This window comes from Danio rerio, chromosome 16 (genome assembly GCF_049306965.1).
Source record: "Danio rerio strain Tuebingen ecotype United States chromosome 16, GRCz12tu, whole genome shotgun sequence".
Classification (NCBI taxonomy): Eukaryota; Metazoa; Chordata; class Actinopteri; order Cypriniformes; family Danionidae; genus Danio; species Danio rerio.
In genome coordinates this window covers 23,973,317-23,999,044 of record NC_133191.1, presented here as the reverse complement: position 1 = coordinate 23,999,044, position 25,728 = coordinate 23,973,317, and the positions used below count along the sequence as shown (strand labels likewise).

Sequence of the window (25,728 nt, the reverse complement as noted above, 5' to 3'; positions counted from 1 at the left end):
CAAGCACCAGTACATATAACTAACCTTTAGGATCAAACATATCTATTTACCCAAAAGCTCTCCTTTCAGTTAAGTCCAGGTCTTCACGCCACGACTAGTAAATGTTTATACATTTAAAGAAAACAAAAGTCATTTTCACAGAATTTCTTTGAAGCAGTTCACACTTAATATGCCAACTACACAATAAAAAAATCCATAATTTTACGGTTTATTTCTGGCAGCTGGGGTGCCAAAAAAAAAAAAAAAAAAACACAAATTAACGCCTATTAAATTAAAGAAATTTACTGTAAAATAACAGAGGTTGAATTATAGAAATTTACCAGAAATTTAAATTTAAGGAAATTTCTGTAATTAAATGTCTGTTATTTTACATTAAAAATCTGAAATTTAACGGCCGTAATTTAACTTTTTTCCTGCACCCCAGCTGCCGGAAATAAACCTTAAAATTACATTAATTAAAATTAATTAAAAGAAATTTATTACAGTGTACTCTATATTAAATCTGTTTTCCATCAGTATTAATTTTGTTGAGGAAAAATGTTCATCATACATTTTATGACAAACAAGTTTATACTGACAAAAACTATACAAACTCTAAACAAAAATTAGGTGATAATGACAACAACTATGATAAAAATTGATATTGATGTTTTTATTGACTAATAAAAACGAGTTGAGAATTTGATTGAGGGATGTAGTATATGTAACACATTATCATTTGCCAGTCAAATGTCATTACTTTTTTAATCTGTGCTATAGCTGAGCACCAATTACTGTAACACTAACTACAAGAGTAATGCTTGGTAGACTGACAGGTTAAGCCCTTTCAAAGATTTAATGGCTTGAAACTGTTCCACAGACTGGTTAAAAAGACCAGTAGTTCACTACGTTAACATAAAAGGTTTGCTAATTATTTGCACATGCCATGTTTGGTCTTCAATAAAAAGGCTATATTTTAATTATACAATTTTATTTAATTATACGTTCGAATATTTTGAATAAAGAAACATATACAATATTTGAATTAAATTACATTTAAAAATTTAAGAAATTAAATACATTTTAGTAGACTAAAACTAAAATGACTCCAAAGATTAAAATAGGACTAAAGTTAAAATGGAATTTTAGTAAAAAAACTACGACTAAAACTAAATCAAAATTTGCATTCAAAATTACCACTGCTTTCCATCAAATAACTTTTGTCAAATTAAATTGACACCAAAATTTGACTTTTTATCTTTAACAGACGTAGCTTTATTAACTGTTGGCTAAAAAAAGCAAAACAAAGAGCATTTGGCTTGTATTCAATTGCTCAAGTTACCTGTAAAGCAGAAAACTTTCTCTCCTTCAATTACGACACTACCAACATCGCATCTACTCTTTTATATAAGACTGATTTCATGGTCCTTTTATTTCTTGTTGTTGTTTATGTGTAAACAAAGTAGGCAGAAAATAGGTAGGCGGGGATAAATGAATGGATGGATGTATGGATGGATGGAAGGAGGAGTGTCAGGTATGATGGGAGGAGGACCAGGTTGGTATATAAGATGCTGTCCATCGCCTCCTGACTTCACCAGCAGTCATCTCACCTCGAGGAACAGAAGATCAGCAATCCTCCAACAACAAGGTATGGAAATGAATATGATAGACGAGCAGAATGTCATTGGGAACTTTTTAGTGTTATGTGATAGGAAGCATTTGTTCTGCCTGATGTTTATGAGCTTTTAGGTCTGCTAAATAATTGGAGGGGGAAAAAAAACATGCTAACTTTTAACATCAAGAAGTTCTATTAGGTAAAATCTTAAAAAATGGCATTTTCCTAGGCTCTCCTAATGATATGAAGATTTGCATTTCTTTTTTGGTTTATCTCACATGATGTGTCTTTATAAAATAGTAAGGTTTGCATCTCCTTTGAAGTTATTTTTGCCAACCCAATCCAATATGTGTCTCCGTTCATCCATCGGGAGCAGCTCAAACCTGCAGTGCACAGTTCGTTTAAAAGTGTGTGTGAGTGTGGTGAATTTTTGGCTCAGATTACACTTAGCCGGGTAACTTCCTCCTCGGGTTCGTAGTGTTTTCTCCAGTTTAAGATTTCACCCTTATCGGGCGGTTCACATTTCGCTTCTGTAGTTAAGTTAAGCTCCTTGTAGGATGATCCGAAAAGGGAAGGAGGAGGTCACTGCATGTTATGCAGAGAATATATTACTGCTGCTTTTGCAGTGTTTTTACCGTTGAGGTCTGAAGAACATAAACCTGCCTCATGCTCTTAAATATTTAAGATGAGCCAAAAATATCACCCCCTAAAGAAAACCTTTTGTGCATCCTTGAGTGCATTTAAACGTCTAAATACAATGACTCGCTACAGTGACCAATGAATCTTTCTCTCCAGGATGTCCAATTTAAACTCCGAGAATGCCTCCACTTTGGAGAACGCCATGCAGCTGATGATCCAGACGTTCCACAAGTACTCTGGGAATGAGGGTGACAAATATACTCTCAGCAGACAGGAACTCAAAGAGATGTTAACACAGGAGCTGGGAAACTACCTTGGGGTGAAGAGAGATTTTAAAAAAAAGAGTTTGCTTAGAGAAAGTGTAAGATTCTGATTAACTTCATCTGTATCTCCCTTACTCCACAGAATGCACAGGATAAGGATGCGGTAGATAAAGTTATGGGAGATCTAGATTCAAACAACGATGGTGAGGTGGACTTCACAGAGTTCATCATCCTCGTAGGTGCCCTCACCGTCGCCTGCAACGACTTCTTCCTCGAGTATCATGAAAAGGATGGAAAGAAGGATGACAAGAAATAGAGACGCATTTGTCTAAAGCCAACACATGACCAGCGAATGAGCATGAGGGGAATGAAGGGAGAAGGGGAATATGTGTGTTTGTTTGTGTGTGTATGAATCTTCTTTACTGATTCTGCTGTCAACTCTTAATCCACAAGCGCAATCCTGGGTACACAAAAAGTTCCATGAGGCGCAAACCCCTGAAACAACCTTTTAATAATGATAGAATAAGATGTGAGTTTGTACGATGGTCTTTGTTGAATGTGTGAATATGTGTTTCTTCTTTTGTTTTTTAACAATTGGAGTTAACTAATCTCTCCATATTACAATAAACTGATCGTTTAAAGTAATCAGATGTGGTCAGTGTGTTTTTTCACATTCATTTAGACAAGGCAGCAGTAGTGCTGTACCATTGATATTGTGTTGGCAGTTAAGCTGGTAATGCAGAGAGCACAGCAATAGTAAGATTGAAAAGCATATCATTTTGACTTGAATCTTTTAACTCTTGTTTGGGGTCTATCCAAAGATATGCCTCCCACAAAACAAATGAATAAATACAGTCAGATTGGAGTATTTAAAATGCCAGTATACAAAATATAGGTGAATCAAGATATCACTTGTATTTATAGATTGCTTGGTCTAAAACATCTGCTGTGTTCAGAAGTCTGTTTAAAGCATTTAAAAAGTCTGCTGTACAAATATTATAAATGTTAAATATTCATTCATTCGTTCATCAGTTGTCACCACAATGGTATGAAGCACCAACTTATCCAGCATGTGTTTCACGCAGCAGATGCACCCACACCATCTTGCATTCACACACATACACTACAGCCAATTTAGTTTATTCACTTCACCTATAGGAGGACACCTACGCAAACACAGGGAGAACAGCTCCACACAAAAATGCCAACTGACCCAGCTGGGGCTCGAACATCTCGAATCTTCTTGCTGTGAGGTGATCGCACTACCCAATGTGCCACCGTGCCAAAATGTTAAACATCTTAAAGAATATTCTGTTTATTTAAAGTTTGATAAAAGTACATAAAAAAGTGATCTGATGCACTTTTTTTCACAAATGCTTCAAAACCTTATACTTTTCACAAGTATTTCACATTTTACAGATGGTTTTAACAAAAATAGTAGGCAAAATATTGTAGGCTAATGTTGAATATATTCTAATAATTTAACATTGATATTAAATATACTTCAAATTAAAAGTGATTAAATCGCTGCTTGTTGACAAATGTTAAGGGAAACGTGTGTCGACTTCTACACTTCATTCTGTCCCATTTTCTGGAGACTTTTCAAACATATAGCTAGGCTACAGCACGACGACACGAAACACGAAAAGTACCTAATAACTTTTTCCTCACATTATTTAGTAAGACTAAGTGAAGCGTGATGACTAGGTAATGCTGATTTCACTAGGCTATATTTATTTATCCATATAGAATAGTCTAACCGTGGGTTAGATTGCATGTGTTGGAAGTGTTTGACATCTTACCTAAAACTTTAAACATTTATATTATTTGACAAACGGAAATACGAAAGGAGAATAAAATAATGTAAAGCACTCATTTGGTGCTAAATAATCTGTCTGCATTTTTGTAAACGGAATTGTTGCATTACCTTCATTGATAAAACCAGTAATAATTAAACTGTGCAAAATATTATTACTATAAAGGTATATTACTGCCTTAAGTCAGTGAAAAAAGTGTTGCATGCTGAACTGTTGCAAACAATTTATTTGTGTTGAATTTAAACAAACAAATTAAGTTTAATAATGGTCAGCTTAATTTGTTTGTTTAAATTCTGCCCAAATAAATGGTTTACAACCATTTAACATAAAAAAATCGAGTAAATCCAAGGAATCATCATTGAATATTTTTTTTCAATCCAAAATCAGTTACCAGGTCTGCCCCCCTATTAAAACGCCCTCTCAGTTAGGACATCCTGGCGCGGGCCTGTATCAGGCATGTGGAGTTTTGCTATAACACCTATCAAATGCACCTAAACAAGCTAATCAGTGTACTCAAGACCACTAAAGCTGGCAGGTATGCTTGGTGGGCTGGAGCTAAAATCATTAGCTCTTCAGGACTGATGTTGCCCATCCTGGCCTAGAATAGAGTTACAGTATTGAGTCTGTTAGGTTGCGTTTGCATGTACTGTAAAGCTAGACCTGCTATAACAACAAGTGCCCGCTCACTTTTGCCAAGGCCCTTCAAACATACATTTCTGCCAATGCCATCTATCTAAAATGAACATTTACAAGCATAAACACGTGGAATCGATCTATGGTAAAAGGTAGTCTAGGCCTACATAAACATTTGCTGTCAGTTTAGAGTCACTTCTTTCACTAAAAAGATCCATGGTGAATTAGTCTGGTCTGGTTCTGTTCATCATTGATTGAGTGAGAGCAGCTCAAGCTTACTGGCTGTGGAAATCAGCGGGCGTGGCTCATTATACTTCAGGAAAGCACAGTTTATAACGTGTTTGTGGGATTAAAACCAGTGGCGTAGCGGACAGGCCCGCAGGGCACGCACCGTGGGGGGGGCCTGCGTGATTAGGGGGCCCCGCGTCTTCGCGATTTTCAATAATTGAAAATCCAGCAACCGCAATAATTAAACTCTTGGGAACAACTGTGGTCGGAACCAAAGTTCACAGGTCTGTGTTCTCTGAACACCTCTCAAGCGGTGGACTACATTCTGATTGCTTGCCGCCAATGTTGCCAACTTAGCGATTTTTTCACTAGCGACTTTTCAGACCCCCCGTCGCGAAAAATCTAGCGACTTTTTTGTGTGTTATTGGAGATTTTTTTAGACTGTCATTTGTCCATAACTGTACCGTCCTTACTCTTCTCAACGAGCTGCGTTTGATGCCGCCGGCCCCTCCCCCGCCTCACAGAACTGACAGGCGGCCCAGTCAGCAGCCTCTCCCACCTGCAGCCCGAGAGCAGATCACCCCTCTGCGTATCGACGACAAATGATTTAGCACAGGCAGTGTGAAGGTATTTCCCTTGTACAGTCTAACCGATCTGCTTCTCCTTTATTTTAACAATTTAATTGGACTGTTTATTCTTTTCTTGTTCACAATCACAGATATTTTAGTGACAGTTTCTAAACTTGTCTGAGTTTATTACATATGAGAGATTACTGCACATTCTCTACACATCTATAATGACATACTGTATTCAAACAACAATCAATTTAGTTAAATAAACATGCATATATAAAGTGTAGTGCAATTATAAATACCCCTTTAGTAACCATAGGCTGTTAAACAAACAGAAACGGTAGAACGTGATGACGTCAGTGATATGCAAATTGACGTATGACGTATCCCCCCCCCCCACTTCATCAGGGGGCCCCGTCAGCGATCCCTGCAGGGAGGCCTCAGCATTTTGCGCTACGCCACTGATTAAAACGCCATTTTAAATGACGCTTTGTGGCAAGCGGCTCACGTTATAAGCCACGCTTTTTACTAACACTAAAACGCTGTTAAAAACACAAACGTTTTTACAGTTTTATACACGTTATTTGCGCCATTTGAAATTGTATTAGCGCCATTTAATTTAACGGTTTTTTGTAAACGCGATTGATCAATTGTGTAATTATGAGCTTTTCGGCTTGCCATACACGCCCCCCTTAATAGGGGGCAGTTTAACAAGGTAAGCTGATTTGATTTTAAAGCCATATCTGTTCGCTTCAAACTGCTTCAAAACAAATCATACTAGCCTACTTTTTGATATGAGTCTATAAAGTGGCCTGTATGTAGGCCTACTTGAAATATTTTGTTCGGTAGATTATGCCAAGCATAATTTTTTTTAAACAGGCATTTTTTTTAAAAGGACTTCCATAGAAAATGAGAATTAAAGAACGTTTAATTAAAACAATACAGGGAAATAATGTTAGCAAGTAGCTACTGTAAATAATTGTAACTTGGGCAGCAAATTAAATTATATGTGGTTTAATGTATGTGGCTCAAATGAACAATATCATTGAACATTTAAAAGGCAAAATAGGCCTACTGTGTAAAAATGAACACCGAAACTAAATTACATCTTGACCAACAGAGGGCAGTGTTGAATCAGTTCTAAGCTTACAACAAAAAAAGGTCTTAAAATTGTCCAGACCAGACGGGGCATCTCGATTCTTTGTGTTTGTAGACAGTAGCTTTCTCATTTGAGGAAACACTGCATGAGAATTCTCATTTATAATTCAGTGAAATTATATCTTCTTGCATACATGAAGCATTCACTATTTTCATCACCGGGGATGTAGGAACATACAGTAGCAGTCCTGTTTTATGTAGCATAAACTAAAGGTCACATTAATATAATATGTGGACGAGCTTTTCCTTTCTGTAAGCTGCTCTCATGAATAGCTGGCTTGAGGAGCTGTTACCAAAGAGGATGCGCAGCCAACTTGAAATAAGACATGAATTTATTATGTTGTCAGAAGTTGGCAATGCCAATGAATGTGAGTTTAGAGACTGGTGAACAGAAGGACAGCAGAACAACACAAAAAGTCAGTCCGAAAGGCTTTCTTGGTGAAGAAATTTTAAACAGAATTGAAAATGACAATTTAAAACACTGACTTTCCCTTACAGAGAAACACAAGGAGTGTTATTTGTGCAATTAGGCCAAGAATTGTCAAACACAAAGAGATAATGTATGTCTAATCTTTATTTGAAAGGTTAAATGTTCGGTCAGCCAAGGGAGAGAGGTGAGGATAGGAGGCATGTGTTTAAGTGCCAGTGTAAATAAGACAGTGCATTTTTTTTAGGCCAACACACAGTCTTGACACAGAATTTATGTGACGTCAAACTTCTGGATTATTGCAGTATTGAACAGGTTGTGTCAAAACATATATAGGGAGACACTCCTTCATTTGTCTCCATTTTGTTGATGAATTTGAGACTTCATCACACATAGTCTTTTGCTGTAGATGATTTGGCTTGCTCTTATGAACAGAATGTTTTAAAGAATAGAGATACGACCCCATGTGGTGAACACTGACTTGTACCCCGCCGCTGATGTCACAGTGAAAAACACAGACATGTTGAGTCACCGGAGACCTCCTGCCAGTTGGAGCCGAAACAAAGACAAAAGTAATAAATTCATAGCTTGACTTTCACTCTCATATGTATTTTTAAAAAGCTAATGGTCAGGAAATGTTAATGTAATAGAGCAGCTGTAAAATGCAGCTTTGTGGTTGGTAATAGGGCTTTTTTTTTGCAGAAAAGTGCTGGTGAAGAAAATCTGAGAGGAGGTATGAGAAAGATTGAAGAAGCCAAGTATGCAAGGTCATTTGAAGCATTTAGCAAATGTAGAAAATTAATCCACGGATGAACACGTTTGCATAATCTGCTTTATGAAAGATGAGTTTTGGAGATTCCTTGCTTAATGAACGAAATGGATAAGAAAACTACACTCAAAAGTCTTAACTGCCAGCTAGTGGCCCTTGGTTTTATGAGGGTCAAGATATGATGTGCAAATAGGTAGAACGAAATAGAGGCAGAGGTAATCACTCCAAATTAAACTGCCTCGCTGTTTTCACAAATTATGATGACGAGGCTATATAATACACACTTTTGTTCAAACTATGGGCTCATTAAGGCTTTTTTTAGCAACGATGCGTTAAATAAATTACAAGTGACAGTAATGACTTTTGCTTTGAAAAAAAATCTAATGAATGCTGTTCATTGTGTCATTTTAATGCATTTAAGAATCCTGAAAAAAGCAAAAATATTAAGCAGGACAGCTGTTTTTTATACTGATAATATTAATAATAATATCTGTTTCTTGAGCACCAATTCAGCTTTAGAATTAATTCTGGAGGATCATAAATTGTTAAACACACATACATATATATATATATATATATATATATATATATATATATATATATATATATATATATATATATATATATATATATATATATATATATATTAGGGGTGTGAACCTAAACTGGTCTCAAGGTTCAGTTCGGTTACGATTATCATGCCATCGATGCGGTTCAGTTCGATATATCGGTGCTTCACAGTGCATTGTCGATGTTTTTCATAAACAATTTGATATTTTACAACAGAATAATTCTTGTATTAAAATGGATAATTTATAAATGTATTTATATATTATTTGTAACACAGTTTTGTTCTTTAATACAAGCAGTAAGATATATGTCCTGTACCTTTAATTTTACCTTCTCAAAAAACACTCTTTTTAAATGTATCAGGCAAAACTAAAGTACATGCACAGAAAAAATTGAGCATTTATAGCAAATAAACAAATGTAAATTTTTTCCCCCTTGCGTTTTGAGCCTTGTCATGATTGGTCACGCGCTCGCAGGTCAAAGGGGCCACACAGAGTGAGAGAGAGAGTTTACAGCTTTCATTTTTTCCTAGCTGGGTTCTAATGTACTTTCTTGTCAGTGTAAACTGTCTAGCAAACTCACAAGCAGTGTATTGTGCAATTATCAGCTTTTTAAGTAGTTGGAGCATTTTAATTACTTGCAGTCTCCTCCCTCGCCGTAGTAAGCTGCCGCCATATAAAATATATGTAATAAATGGCATCAGTACATAATAACCGGTTAGGACCTGTTACCGAACCAATACTGAATTGTTCACGTCTGCATCATGGTGCATTAAAGAAACAATTAATTTTGACACCCCTCACATAAGCTCAAGGATCTCCGAAGTTGCTGATGAAATGAAATTAAATAAGAGAATGGACATAACCAGTGGCCTTACAATTTCATGAAAAGCTATGATGTATTTCGAAGGATGTGGTGTGAACCAAATGGATTAATGGGAACAAGAGAGATAAACAAGAACATTAGGGAAAAGGAGAGAGCAAGGAAAATATAGGAGGTCCAGGGTCCAGTACTGCAGTACTGCTCAGGATTTCATCTTTTTTATGCCAACTTGGGAGTCACTAAATCACAGTCTTTAAGGGTGTGTTCACACTTGGTAGATTTGGTTTGATCAATGCTACTAACTTAGATGCAATAGCTTCATTAAGCTCATTTTACCTGTACCTCTGAAAAATGTAATTATATGTTGCGATGAAACAGAGTCATCTGTGGTTGAGAGCTATGGGAGGGCAAGTCCGGTAGCATGAGTGTTTAACAAGACTTGAGTTCCGTGGAGGAGCTCCATAAGGATGCTTTTGTTTTGTTTTTAATTAATGATTAAAGTTGTTGTACATTCACTGGTTCCCACTTCTTTCTTCCCTGAATGAGTGTGAGTTTGAACTACTGCTACAGATTTTTACCGTGAACTCAAAACATCAGCAAAGAAACTTGACAGTTTCCAGCTCACAGAAACCCCACTGTGTACTGAATACTAGTTTCTTAAGTATTATTGCAGGGCAAAACAAACAGAATGCAGAAGGGGAAGGGTTGTGAAGTACACCAGTCACTCAACACAGAAATAAATTTTGGCTTAAGTCTCATTCATTAGCCATCTGAACCATGGTGTGGACCAAACAAGCAGAAAGATCTTTAAAAAAGATGAGTCTTGGTCCACTTCCACACAAACACTTTTGCAGTTTAACCAACATATGAATACAACACAGACCAAAGACATCTGATTGGACTAAAAACTCTGGCAAACCTGTTTTTTTTTTCATTATTGTAGTCCCTTACAGTTCAATACAGGTGTCACTGGTGTGGACAATGAAGAAATTCTTTGTTTACACATTTTATAAGCTCTTCATGTGTCTTAACTGATAAAAATACACATACCCCAACAGCCCAACACACTGCGGTAATTTGGATGTTTAATATGGTCATAAAATGTACATCAGTTTTTGCTTTTTATCTTTAGGTTTGGCCTTCCAAACACTGTACCATGATTAAATGTATCATTTTCCATACCAAGCGAACCAAACTACAAGCGTGAACACACTCTAACGCTAATTTGTCTGGGTATTAGCCATTTTGTTCAAACCACTTCAGACCTCTGTAAAGTACTGTATTTAGGGCCTAGGCGCAGCTCATCATTCAGTGCAGTACTGAAAATGCACAACTTGGGACACTTATGTTGAGAACCAACCCTCTCCAAAACCAAAGACTTAAACCTAATACTTTATAGTACCACTTCATATAGTCATTAAGAGCCCACTCTATATCATTCTATATCATCAGGCATCCTCCCTCTTAGGTTGCTCTTATGTTGCGTGTTGCAATAATACAAATCACACATTAAGTACAGTAAATTATTGATGATACAATACTCCATCAAAGCCCATTGTCTAATGACCATCTGTGTGTTCATATAGAACAGAGACTGTTGCTTCGTAAACAAATGGATCATGACAGGCTTCTAGACCATATGAAATAAATACGAGCATGAAAACCTTATGGAAATGACATTAGATCAAGCATTTTAGTTCATCCCTGTCTGAGTACCTTGCAAGTACAGGTAACGAACGGAAGTCATGTGACTCTTGAGGAAGCAGACCGCTCATTTCAGAGCTTGTGGGCGGTGGATGGCTTGCTATTTGCAGAAAAGAGTGCTGATTGGCTGCTGAGCAAAGTAAACAGGTGTTTCCCTTCTCGTCGATTGGCTTGTGTGGTTTGTCACCTAAAAGGAGGGGAAGGTGGAGTGGATGAGAGGCCTGAACGGGAATCCTGGACCAAATCCCCACTCTGCGTGATATTCCAAAAATGGTTCATATAAACCTAATGCTAGTCCAGAGTGATATTTGCCCTCCCCTTCCGCAGACCCCCCCTCCTGCCTTCGCCCTCCTGTCGCAGCTGATGGTGGGTAGAGTCCATTGTTGTGCCGGGGGGTGGTGGTTAGTCAGCCTGGTGTGTGGGTGATTGTTTTGGCTGTGTAGTTTTGAAACAGAGGTTGGAGGAACATTCCGATTGTGCCAAAGACGCACACAAACACAAAGATCCAGAGGAAAAGGCGATCAATCACCATGGCCACATATTTCCAGTCTTCACTCACCTGTAAGATTAAAAATAAAGAACGGTGGATAAGAAACAAAGCTTATGAAGGATTGATGGATTGAGAAACATAGTGTTGTTACTGATAGATAAAGCTAAATAATAAAATAAGCTCCAATAAAATCTAAACTTACACTTGTAAAGTTAACTAGAAACTCATACAAATGTCAAAAGCACATAACAAATTTGTACAATTGGAAATAAACTTAAACACCTGGAAATAAAGAAATTGAAATTAGTATACTAAAATTATATATACAGTTGATGTCAGAATTATTAGCCCCCCTGTTTATTTTTTCCACAAGAAGATTTTTTCAACACACTTTTAATCATAATAGTTTTAATAACTCATCTCTAATAACTGATTTATTTCATCGTTACCATGAGAACAGTAAATCATATTTGACTAGATATTTTTCAAGATACTTCTATACAGCTTAAAGTAACATTTAAAGGCTTAACTATGTTAATTAGGTTAGCAACAATTCTGTAAAGAATCAACATTTTACCCGGTAAACAAACTCAGCTTAAACTAATCCCTGCCTACTTTAAGGTCCTGGCTTGGCTTTCATTAATTACAGTTAAAGCCTCAATCTTTATATAATGAAGAGAACATTAAAATAAAATACAGTAAAAAAAAAAATTGGTAAGTTCAATTTATATATGCAGTATTAAAAACAACACAGATTCAGTCCATTTTTGGATGTAGAATAAAAGACAGAAATGAAAAAAACAAGCGGAAAAGTGATATATTTATTCCAAAATGAAAATTAGATTATGTCATTAGGTAATGTACACTGTTTTTTTTTTTTAAGCTTGATATTATTTTAAAATCTCTATATTCATTTATTAATTCATTCATTCATTTTCTTTTCCGCTTAGTCCCTTAATTAATCAGGGGTCGCAACAGTGGGATGAACCGCCAACTTATCCAGCATATGTTTTATGCAGCGAATGCCCTTCCAGCCGCAACGCAACACTGGGAAACACCCATATCCTCTTACATTCAAACACATACACCACGGACAATTTAGCTTATTCAATTCACCTAATCATGTCTTTGGACTGTGGGGGAAACACAGAGAAGTCCCAACTGACTCAGCTGGGGCTCAAACCAGCGACTTGCGATCGTGCTACCCACTGTGCCACCGTGATACCCACATCTCTATTTTGTTATTCTCTAATATTTTTACAAAAAACACTTGTAATATTGAGGTAACAAACAGGATAAAGGAATACCGATATTCAATTATTTTGATTTAAGGAAAACATTAACATTTCATCAATTATTTAAAAAATCAATTAATGCAAAAAAAAGTTTGTGAAGACGAACTAGATTTTAACTTGAGAATCTTCCTTCAAAATTGAACTTTATACCATAAAATACATCTTATGTGGAACCACTATGGAAAATACATTTCATATTTTTATTAAATATTTGTATGACGATGCTTAAAATATATATATATATATATATATATATATATATATATATATATATATATTTTTTTTTTTTTTTATCTGCTTCATTACTTTACTGAGCATATACACATGGTCTAATGTTCAGCGTCTCAATAGGTTTGGCGATGGAAACCACATTTTCCTAGTCTTTAAGCAATGAACCATTTTATTCTTAAATACAAATACACTACCGGTCAGTAGGATTTTTAAATGTTTTAAAATAAGTTTTTTCCTGCTCACCAAAGTTGCATTTATTTATTCAAAAATACAGTACAAATTGTAAAATCTGTGAAATGTTATTGTATTATAATTTAACTGCCCAAAAGTTGTTTATCATTTAATGTAATCATTAATTTCAGTGACTTTAATGATGAATTTCAGCTTCATTACTCCAGTCTTCATGAGTCACATGATCCTTCAGAAATCACTCTAATATTAATAATAATAATAATAATAATAATAATAATAATAATAACAATAATATTGATAATATTAATAATAATGATAATAATAATAATAATTATTATTATTATTATTATTATTATTATTATTATTATTATTAATAATAGTATTAGTAAAAAAAGCAATAATGACAGGAGTAATAATTTCATTTGAAACTAAATGCAATAAGAAAGCAGCTATTTAAAATTGTAATAATTATTTAACAATTTAACTTTTTTGCATTTAATAAGCTGCCTTTATGAACAGAATAATTGCCTTTCAAAAAAAAAAAAAAAAAAACATCAAAAATAAACTGACTCCAAACTTTTGAACGGTAGTGTATATATTTGTATTTTTACCTGGCAAGCCAATTAACAAATCAAATGCTGGACAAGCAAATGGAATTTACTGTACTTCCATATAATCACTAAAACTGCTTGCGTTTTGTCATTTTCTGCATTTCAGACTTTAAAAATGGAAGTCGTGACTGCCACAATTCATTTAAAATGTCCTTTAGGAGAATGTGTTTTCTTAATATCACATGAATCATGTCTGATAGGAGCATCAGCAGCTTTCACATACGTCTTTCATGGAAAATCCTTTACAGTTATAAATCAGGCCCCTGGTAGCATGAGAGTACATGTGACCATACGTCATGATGCGAAATCTAGGCCATAGATGCCATATTTGATTTAAGAGCTGCCATAGACACTAGAAAGGAATGAATAACAACGAATGAATCAGTGAAGGAAAGTCTTCCTTTTAGGAGCTTGACAGATGTGCTTACATTGAACTCATTACACTGCACAATGCTGTGCGTTAAAATCCCCCTGTTGCGCTTCATGAAAAAGACAGCAGCAAATTATTTTAAGACCTGAAATTTTCATTTTTCATTTTTAAAAAGCTAAATGTCAGAAATGAAGGTGAAGTAGACAAGACAAAGATGAGTCACCTATAAAAGATGTGGGGGTGGGGTAAAAAAGACTGAGAGGTAAACAAAAAATGTGAGACTGAATGCGGATGTGTGGAAGTGAGAGAAGAGGGTGAAGGAAAAGGTTAATGTGAACAGAGACTTGGTTCCGCAACACTGCTCTGATGAGGTGAGACACTAGGGACCTGAACCCAAACCATGGCAAAGGCTGGGAGGGAGCTGGCATGGAGACGCCTTGTTACCATGGGAATGAGACTGTGTGCAAGTTAAGATGATTGACAGAATTACTGAGTGCTGTTAATTTTACCTCTTGTGGACAGTATTCCTGCTCTTAAAGGGACAACCACTGCTTAAGCCCACTTAAAAATATTGCTTAGCTGTAAAATATATTGCTGACTGTTCCAATTGAACAATATCATCAAAGTAATGTGAAACAAATAAAGAAAATAACTCACTAGCCATAAATCTACCAGAATCTCTTCTCATTCAGCAGTTTTGCGGTATGAAACTGGACCATTTGAAGATATATAGTTGAACCAAAAATGAAATTCTGTCATCAGTTGCTCAAACTTTTATCTCTTGTTACACTGTAAAACCAAAAGGTTAAGGTTACTCGAACCATTTGAGGAAACCAATTGCAACAGACCATTTAGGTTAAAAAAACTAATCCTAATGAGTATTGTGAACGTAATCCATTTGAGTACATGAAACAATTTGAGCACAGTAAAACCCAATAAATTAAGAGAACTCAACCCAATTGAGTACTGTAAAATGAAATCAAGCAACTTAAACCGTTTGAGCAAACCGATTGCTACAAACCATTTGAGTTCAAATCCAATTTATATGAGTACTGTGAACTTACTCCATTTGAGTTGAAGTAAAGAGATAATTAGTTAGCAGCCCATGTACATGTACATTATTAATGCTCAATCAACACTTACTTAATCATTTCATTAACCCATTAACTTCAACAGTGAGTTTCTTTTCAAATGAGTAGAATTAACATTCCAGTCATTTTTGAGTTAACTACACTCATTTTACTTGAAAACATTGACTATTGAGTTCTTACAGTGTACAAAAAAGGAGATATATATTTTTCATATGTTAGAAACCAGAAGCCATTGACATCTATATTTATATTTCCCCCCCAACATTTTAATTAATCCTAATATTGAAGTCAGTAGCCCCTTTCACACAGTGATAACGGTAAATATCCGGAAATGTTTTCCATTCCATTCCAAAACACCGGTAAATTCTGACATCATTTGCTAGAAATGAGCTCTAAACGTCTTAGCTTATGCTTGTAAACTTTTGACTACATTACACTTTCGCATGTCGAGATGTTTATAATATGTGTGTGTTGGCGCTCACTGGCTGCTTCACGTGCGTCAAGCAACTGAAGCAGAGCTTGAAGGTAAAAAAATATATATAATGTAATAAGCATTTTATTGATAATTTTTTTGCACAGTTGGAACATACTGTAGAAACGTTTTCTGACTAACATCTAGCACCTATTTTTGGAAATATATTCAAAGGTGTTACTTTTTATAAACAGTGCGGATGTGAATGCATCTGAATGTTCTGATTGGCTTGACTACACGTCTCATGTCATCCTGTTCTAAGCATGAACGCGCTCTTTCCGGCAATTTTCCTTCTGTGTCCACACAGAGCAGCATTCTGGCAAATTACCGTTAATGTTACAACTTCTCTTTCCAGAAAATTACCAGAATGAATTTACCGGCATTTCCAAAAAGGGCCTGTTCACACATACAAACCTTTCCGGAAAATTGCCGGTGTGAAAGGGGCTAGTGACTTATGAGGTGCCGTGTAGGATTTTAATCAAACTTTGCTTATCAACACATACATAAAACACATGTATATACACCTATAATTTACTCGCATATAAACCTATACTACTGGATGTTCAAAACAACATAGATGAAACTTGTGTATATACAAATAAACTTGACGCATGAATACACCCACATACACACGCACAGACATATAAACTTGATCCTCACATAAACACTCACATTAACACACGCACATACATATGTGTGTATGCATGAATTTTCACAGTAAAAGGAAGTTATTTCACTTTAAAAGGAAGTAGTTTAATTTCAACGTAAAAGTCCTTTGAGTGTAATGAACAAGATTATTATTTGTCATTAATCAGGTTATTACAAAGCTTAAGAAACAGAAATAATGCGATAAATAGAGGAATTACATCTGTTGAATTATGAAAATAGATTATGCTAATTCTAAAAATAAATAAATATAAAGGTAATGCTAAGGAATGCTCCTGCAAAATTGAAGGTTTATTATGCAATTAAATTATTGGAAATGTTATTATGGTTTAATAAATATAAGGTTGCTTAAGTAATCACTTTGAATAAAATATGTTTGTCTAATATTAGTTTTTTATGTTTGTTTTATTATTGGTGTCACTATTCGTCAAGGGTTATGATACATACTTATGTCCAGTAGGGGGCAGGAATGCACTTAAGTGGGTTTTCCTGTTACCAATACACAGGCTAATGCACCAAAATGCTGGATGCCAGCTGCTGTAAAAATATAAGTAGTAGTTGTTAAACATAAAAGGAGTGTCCAGAGAATATATATAGCTTTTCCATGGGGGGGGGGGGTTTATTATTATTTTTTTTTTTGTATATGCTGAATAATTAACAATCAAAATGATACCAAAATCTTGCAATTTTAAAACCCACATTGTTAAAACCTATAAAAAGCATAATAATTATAGGAATTTAAAAAACAAAACAAGAAGACTATAGGCTACATTAACATTTGCAATAGAAAAGAGGAGTTTAGTTTGAGTATACATTTATATTTATGGTTGCTTTTTAAACATCCTTTAAAGGTTCTAATAAGGGTTCTAACCCTTTTGTATTTGTGTATGTAATTACCTTATTAAATGAAAAGGTTTAAAGTAAAAATATTTCTTATTTTGAGTAGTCTATTTATATAGACTCATATTTTATATATCATATGTTCATAATTTAACATATTTAATCCCTCTATTAATTGCATTATTTATATTTCATAAGCTTTGCAATAACCAGATTCGTGATAAACGTTTGTGAGTTTTATTTATTTTTTATTAAATATAATATTATTTTTATATAATATTTGTATAATATTTTTTTATTATTTATATGCATAGATCGAGTTTATATGTATATGCGATTTATGTAGGTGTGTTTGCATGCTGCGAGTTTATATGTATATGCGAGTGTGCATAGGTGTGTTTTTGCATGCAGCAAGTTTATATGTATGTGCGTGTGTTAATGTGAGTGTTTATGTGAGGATCGAGTTTATATGTGTGTATGTGGGTGTATTTATGCGTCAAGTTTATATGTATATACACAAGTTTCATCTATGTTGTTTTGAACATCCAGTAGTATAGGTGTATATGCGAGTAAATTATAGGTGTATATACATGTGTTTTATGTATGTGTTGATAAGCAAAGTTTGATTTAAATCCTACACGGCACCTCATAGTGACTACTGGTTTCATCTAACACAAGGTGACACTATTTTAACGTTAGCATAATCTAACACACTCCTTATGTATTTTGGAGCATATTCACTATAAAGTGCCTGTGATGTCCCACAAGATTGAATCAGTCCTATAAAAACATAAAGTAAAAAAATGAAATACTGATGTTTTAATATAATTGGTTAAACATATACACACTTGCAGGTAGAATTATAACTGTTTTGAAATGTTTTTGTCAATTTTTGACATATTTTGTCATTAAATAGGTGTGATTTTGCTATGTCCCGCACACTGCTCAACCAACATCAGTGATTCTAAAAAGTAGGTAAATTAAATAAAATTCTAAAGATTTTTAAATATTCTTACTGTCTTACCCAAGTTATTTGATAAAATAAGTAATTTTGAAAACTTTTATTTTGTATTTATAATATCATTAATCATTTTGCACATGTCCTTGAAATCGCTGTTCACCCTGTCGTGACGTGGTAAATGTCCCTTTAAGGAACCCTCTGGTGTACTCATTGGCATCCCCATGCCCGTTTTGTCTTTCTGTAGAGGAGGTTAAAACATCTGATGCGCAAACAGTAACTATCTACACTTATGTTTCCAATTTTTTCACATATAGTGTTTGAAACTATATGTTGTCAAGCTTGTCAACCCTGTGATAGTGAAATATTAATTAATATTCAAGCAAATCAGAAATAAAATATATAGCTTTTAAACTGTGTACAAAGAGCTTAAATAGGGAAACACTTTACCTGCTGCAGGTACAACATGTGTTGAATAAATGCTATCTTTAGCCAAAAATATCCCCCCTCTCATTGTCCACCCTGTCCTAAATCCTTCCTTGACAAGGTGAACATACAGTTAGAATTAGTCAGAAATATTAGTCCCCCATTTGAATTTTTTTTCTTTTTTAAATATTTCCCTAATTATGTTTAACAGAGCAAGGAAATTTTCACAGTATGTCTGATAATATTTTTTCTTCTGAAGAAAGTCTTATTTGTTTTATTTTGGCTAGAATAAAATCAGTTATTAATTTTGTAAAAGCCATTTTAAAATCAATATTTTTAGCCCCTTTAGGCTATATTTTTTTTTCGATAGTCTACTGAACAAACCATCATTATACAATAACTTGCCTAATTACCCTAACCCGCCTAGTTAACCCAATTAACCTAGTTAAGCCTTTAAATGTCACTTTAAGCTGTATAGAAGTGTCTTGAAAAATATCTAGTCAAATATTATTTACTGTCATCATGACAAATATATAATAAATAAGTTAATAGAAATTAGTTATTAAAACTATTATGTTTAGAAATGTGTTGAAAAAAATCTTCTCTCCGTTAAATATAAATTGGGGAAAAAAATAAACAGGGGGCTAATAATTCAGGGGGGCTAATAATTCTGACTTCAACTGTATGCATTGTTATTGACACATCATTTATTTATTTATTTATTTATTTATTTATTATCTTATTGTTAATTTGTTAATTTTTATGTAACAATGCACACATACTACACCAGTAAATGCAATACATGAGTGGACAATACAAACCTTTTGCCAATATCTGTCTCAGTCTACTGTATATAAAAGATATCCTTTTAAAGTCCATATAATGCTGGGGTGGCCAACCCTGTTCCTAGAGAGCCACCTTCCTGCAGATTTCAGTTGCAACTCATATCAAACACACCTCTCTGTAATTATCACCTGGTGTTCAGATCCTAATTAATTGGTTTGGTGTGTTTGATATGGGTAGCAACTGAAAACTGCAGGAAGGTGGCTCTCCAGGAACAGGGTTGGCCACCCCTGATATAATGGATCTCACTGGCTGTTTCAAATAAAAATAAAATACATGCCAATGTCCACCCTGTCATCTTGTTTTCCACTGTCATGTTAAACTTTTATAAAAATAAACAAATTATTTATAAACTTAGCAAAAATATTTGTGTGATTTCTTAATTAACCAATAAGAGCCAGTTATTATTGTTGGAAAGTTTGACAAAATATTTTAGATGTTGTGTTTTATTTTGAAAAGAATGTGTAAAGATAGTATATTTTATTGGGAAATAAATGTTTTGTCCATTATTACATTATTAAATAGACTTCACTTTTTCCAGAATCGAAAAAGTTGTCTTGGTAAAGGGACACATAAGCTTTCTGAAAATATATATTTTATAGTCACACTGCAATGACAATATACTTAGACTACTTTGAATTTTTCCATGACATGGTTGACACAATTTGAGGTTTGTTTACTGTTTTTCTACTTGCAGTTTATTTATAAATAGTGCAGAAGCTTGACCAACATTCATTTCTTAAAGCTGAAGGTCTCATTAATAAAGCAATGTGGTTAAATAAAAAATCTCAAACTTTTTTTTTTTTTTAATTCTGACGTCTTAAAGGCATTTTTTTAGTGAAAATGACCTTTTTAATATGTTTGTAGCATGACTAAGAACACTGCTAGCATGTTTTGTTATGTTGTTAGCATGTTTGTAGCATGATTTAACACACGCCTAACTGATTTAAGAAACATGTTTGCCATCACATTGCTAACAGATAGATGTTTGTTTTCATCTAAAAAAAAAAAAAAAAAAAACTCTTTCTAGTATCGAGCACAACTGCTTCTCTCATTCGTGAGTAATGCTTAGACTCAGACGGTGTTTGACAGAATGGGACTGTAAGCCATTTAAATGCCAAGAGTGAGTGTAGTGCTGATGTGTAGCTGTGCTTTGGCTAAACACCAGATCTCTTTTTTTAATGCTATACGACTTGCCTGTCAAAGCCTCCACATCAGAGATTATTAAAGCACAAGTGTGGAGCTGCATATTGATCTAAGTGTGTCTGTGGGAATGTGTGTTAGCTCGCAATCAGCTCATAATGAATGTCAAGTTTTGAGTGAGGGCTGTATAATTCAATGCTCTGACAGTGTACGATTAATTTCAAACTTCTTGTTGGTGTAGCTGCATGAAAATAATCTTAACACTGACATAAAAATACTGCAGTGTAATTTTAAACTCCAGTTTAGCTCTGCTTCTGTAACAGCATCACTGGTGTATAACTAGTTATCTATTCATTTTTACAGTTCATCCGATAAAGGTGTAGTTGCTGCATAATCATAAGAGAACGCTACGGTTACTAAAGTAACCCTCGTTCCCCGAGGGGGGGAATGGAAATGCTATGTGGAAAACCTTCCACTATGGGGTTTTCGTCAGAAACCAATAATCTGAAAGAGTATAAAATCGGGCCAATGAAATGCCAAATGAATTGGCAGCGTCAGCATGCACAGCTGACTTCAATGACAATCAGTCAAGTATATAAGACACGGCTAGTGCAATGCTCGGAGACTTTCACACTCAACAGCTAAGGGACGATCGTTGTGGCGAAGGTACAGAGCATTTACAGAGAGTACAGAGAGGGTTACTTAAGTAACCAAAGCATTCCCCTTCGGATGGGGAACTCCAATGAAATCTATGGAAAACGCCACAACGAAAGCACCATACTGCGTCCCTGGCGAAGGGTGCGGCACGCAGTAAAGCGAGCGCACCTACAACACCGCGAGATGCAGTCTTCCAACGTGTCCCCTGGCCCTTACTTACCTTACTTACCTGTTCCGGTTTAGCTATATTTTTCGGGGAGTCGAAAATAACCCAGTAAAAAGGGTTTTAATACGACAGCACGTTGGGAAAGCGTTCAGTCCTGATAGGGAGGACGCTGCGGAGTTCACCTGCTACTCAAGGAGGGGAGACCTGGTGACAGCCTGTGGCCCAGCACCGGAACGGGGGAGGGGTACATAAGAGGATGGTTAGCTTGGAGGGAAGACACGAGCCCACCTTAACACAGGGGGGACTAAACCTGGGTTGACTGAGCTTATGGGATCGCCTGCAGGGGATCACGCATAGCAGGCACCTATACCCAGAACGCGGGCTGAGCTGCGGGCATGCCAATTGTCATCAATACATTGTCATTTACGACTCCCCACAAGTCATACGTCAAGGAAATCAAGGAAATTGTGCCAAAATCATGTGATCTGACCTGGCTTTTATAACTAGCCAATTGAGTGACCACACTTTCGTTCTGCCCAATCAGAATTGCACAACTGAACTACACCCACAATAACAAAAAGAAAACAAACAGCAAAGTGCTGACAAGTGGGATAATGGGTCTGCTGCTTCAGAAGCATTAATAGACAAATTAATATCAAAGAAAAACAGCATTTGTAATATGGGAATATTTTGGTTTTAAAGTCACAGACACTGAACAAAAACAGGTATATTTTAAGAGCTATTGCAGAATTGTTGCCACGCCTTACAGATTATTAAGCTGAAGCTTAAATTAAACTAAAATCAGCTTGGAACTTGAATTAAATCGTAAATTAATATCTGTCAAAACAAAATGAGATATTTTCCCCAAATCGCACAGCCCTATTTCTCATTGGCTGCGCTGGCCTAAAATGTCTGAAGTTGAGTGAACAAAAATGTGAAGCATTAAAAAGCATTTTTCCCTGTTTCCCTGCCATGTTTTGATCATTGTCTTGTTTACCATTATTGTTGTTTTATCTCCTGTTCTATTTGTAATTCTGTCTAATAAATGTTTTGTTAATATTTGTCTCTGTTTTACTTTTTCTTTTTTAATTGAACTAAGTTTGTTTAATCTGATAATGTATTATTTTTTAATTCCAATTTCCACAAGAGTTTTTTGTTCACTCAACTTTTCTCATTTTAGGTGCTACTGATGTTTTCAAAATTTGAGTACACGTTGGGGCCAATAGTGTAGTGGTTAGTGTGTTGATACATGGTGGTCAGGTGTTCATGGCGTAAAAAAAATTAAGTCAGTACAAAAAAAAAAAAAAAAAAAGAAACATAATACTAATTTCGATTTGCTTTTTTGTTCACTAAACTTCAGGTATTCCAGATCTGCAGACAAGAAATGTTCAGTTGGCACAACTTAAAAAGGTTTTGTTTTCAGTAGAAATTATAAACAAAAAATTACAAATTATAAAAAAATATATAATCCTATGTTAACTAAATGTTTTTTGCATTACTGACAAGTCATTTTAAGTAAAATAATGTTTTAAAAAGTTGAGTGTACAAGAAAAAGCGAAAAAAGAAATAAAGATTGTTTTTGTTGTTGCTGTAATGACCTAAAATGTTTCACAGTGTAAAGTAATTAGATTACAGATTTAATGTATTGCAGTTTTATGATAAATCAAATTAAAACACTTCTTAAAAGCTTCTGATTCATCATGGCAAAATAAATGTAGGCACAAAGACAAATTATTTGGAAGCAGAAATTCTTGTACCTCCATTGAAAGTCATTTAAACAGTTAATGGTTAAAGTTATACTGATTAATTCAAGCTTTCATAAGAGACCACTGCTCTATATGATTTAACTTGGCATGTGATTTGATTGAATTTTATTTACACATAAACATTAAAGAGCAAACGTCATTGGTAAAAGTGTTGCGTGTTTGGACTTGCTATGGAAGGACTGAAACATTTTAGCTTTTTTTTTTTTAAATATCTTCATTTAGGCTTAGAACATAAAAAAGTTTAATGTGTTAGAGCAATGTTGATGCGTAAATATTGAGAATAAATTTTTGGTTGAACTACAGTATGCCTTTAAATATAATGCTATAATGCTTTACAGGAATCACAGCAGCAGATTATTTATTCATTTGACAACAGGCCTAATAATATTTCAGTTTCATATCAAAGTTATTTGGGCTGAACAAGAAGAAATGTTTTCCTCTCATATTTCTAGTCTGAGTCACCAAGTCTGTTGTCACTTTATCATTAAAAGGTACAACAATGAACAGGAAGCATTACTTGAACTATGACTGATATGAATGATAGCATGCTATTGTTGCCAAAATGAAAACATGTATCTGTGCATACAGAAAAGTGATTATGAAAGAGAATGACTCACGCTACGATCGTCATCCTCACTCTTCATGTGGTTTGCGATGAAGCGGACTCCATCTACAGCCTCCTCAAACCCTGGACAGGCCTGGGCCAGCAGAGCCTGAGTGAGGACAGTAGGGGGCTGCTGTTTCCCCCGAGGTAGAGCAGATCCCTGCAATGGATTTGCACCTCCTTCCCTGGTCTCTCTGCCCCCTTCTCTTATTCCGTTTAGTCCATCTGTTGACCCACCTCCACCACCCCCTCCACCCAACTCTGCCCCAAACTGTTTCACAGAGGCCCGGTTCACATAGCATGTGCAAGCCTCATTGTTCTCTTTGCTCCCTGATGAAGAGCCGCTCAGACCCAATCCTGCCATGAGCCCGGCAGCCAGACCCCCTCGCCCACCTTCCTGCTGTTCATTGGCACGCCGACGTTGGCGCAGACGCTGTCGTTCACTGCTGTTACGCGGCTGCCGCATGAAGAGAAGAGCAGGCAACTTGTTGAGGAACACCAACTTCACCCACGGAGGCATAGTGTGTGTGGTGGGCGACCGGTGGTGCACGTTCAGCACACACACACTCGTCACAATGGAGAATGTGACCAGCACCATGGTGAACATCAGATACTTCCCAACCAGAGGGACATCGAGAGAAGTGGGGGGCACAATTTTAGAGATCAGCAGCAGGAACACAGTGAGGGCAAGGAGCACCGAGATGCACAGCGTCATCTTTTCGCCACAGTCTGACGGCAGGTAGAACACCAGGATGGCCAGCGAGGTGATGAGGACGCAAGGAATGATGAGGTTGATTGTGTAGAACAGGGGTTTTCGGCGGATGATGAAGTCGTAGGTGATGTCTACGTAAGTTGGGTCTGAAGGGTTCTCATTTCGACGGCCAGGAAGAGCAATGATATCCCACTCACCACTGGGTGTGAAATCATCCATGCTTGCCACGTCTGCACGCAGAACCAAGTCCACTTCTGTACGGTCATAGGTCCAGGAACGAAAGCTTAGAGTGCAGTTTTGCTGGTCGAATGGGAAGTGCTTCACCTCAATTTTACAGGCACTCTTATAGATCGCTGGTGGCAACCAGAAGACACTTCCATCATAGGAGACGACAGCATTGGAGTAGAATGACACCTCATACATGCCGTCAGCACTGATGGGAGAGGAGACAGAAGTTATAAGGTGCTTAATAATTGAAAAGAAGGTTTATCAACAGCATTTCTGGCATAATTTAAGTGGTATTCTCAGCCTCAGGCGTCATGCTGAACACCACACATGGACCTTTGGTTATATGTCTGATGCACATGCCAAACTATTCTGAAAACACTTTACAGACCCTCATTCATCCTCTGATTGGTTTCAATGTAATGTGCTTGTGAGAGTTGAGTGTGCACCATGTAGCAATCTTAATTTGCCTTCCTGGAAACAAGTCTAAGCAAATATAAATGCTGTGATTGTTCATGTTGAGGACAGTGCTTATTTATGAATATGTAACCAGCAACATAGGCTCATTCTGAAAATGTAGCCCTATATACTGTACATTTCTGGAGGCTGCGAATTATGTAGCCAGAAATACGTATGGCTGGATTTTATTTTTTAAATGAATTCTACGGGGTGGTATGACAAAGTGGCCATGACAAAGGGGTTTGAGTCCAGTAAAGAATAGTTCCAGTAAGCAAATAAAGTGCAAACAAAGTGCCAAAAAGTAAAATAAGTAAA

The 25,728-nt window shown here is 35.7% G+C and overlaps 2 protein-coding genes across 2 annotated transcripts in view; one reads left to right on the top strand and one right to left on the bottom strand.

Moving 5' to 3' along the window:
* Positions 1–1,572: 1,572 nt before the first annotated feature.
* On the top strand, positions 1,573–3,141 carry s100t (S100 calcium binding protein T). Its single transcript, NM_001013495.3, has 3 exons — positions 1,573–1,627; positions 2,390–2,552; positions 2,639–3,141. Exons 2-3 carry the CDS (start codon positions 2,391–2,393, stop codon positions 2,810–2,812), a joined length of 336 nt encoding a protein of 111 aa, NP_001013513.2. The 5' UTR covers positions 1,573–1,627; position 2,390; the 3' UTR covers positions 2,813–3,141.
* Positions 3,142–9,287: 6,146 nt separating this feature from the next.
* chrnb2 (cholinergic receptor, nicotinic, beta 2) overlaps positions 9,288–25,728 on the bottom strand; it is a 57,401-nt gene continuing 40,960 nt past the window's right edge. The window contains exons 5-6 of the mRNA XM_005169754.5: positions 24,031–25,162; positions 9,288–11,755 (exon numbers count right to left, since the gene is read on the bottom strand). Of these exons, the coding sequence (XP_005169811.1) occupies positions 11,603–11,755; positions 24,031–25,162 (1,285 nt within the window). The 3' untranslated portion in view covers positions 9,288–11,602. The remainder of the gene's footprint in view (positions 11,756–24,030; positions 25,163–25,728) is intronic.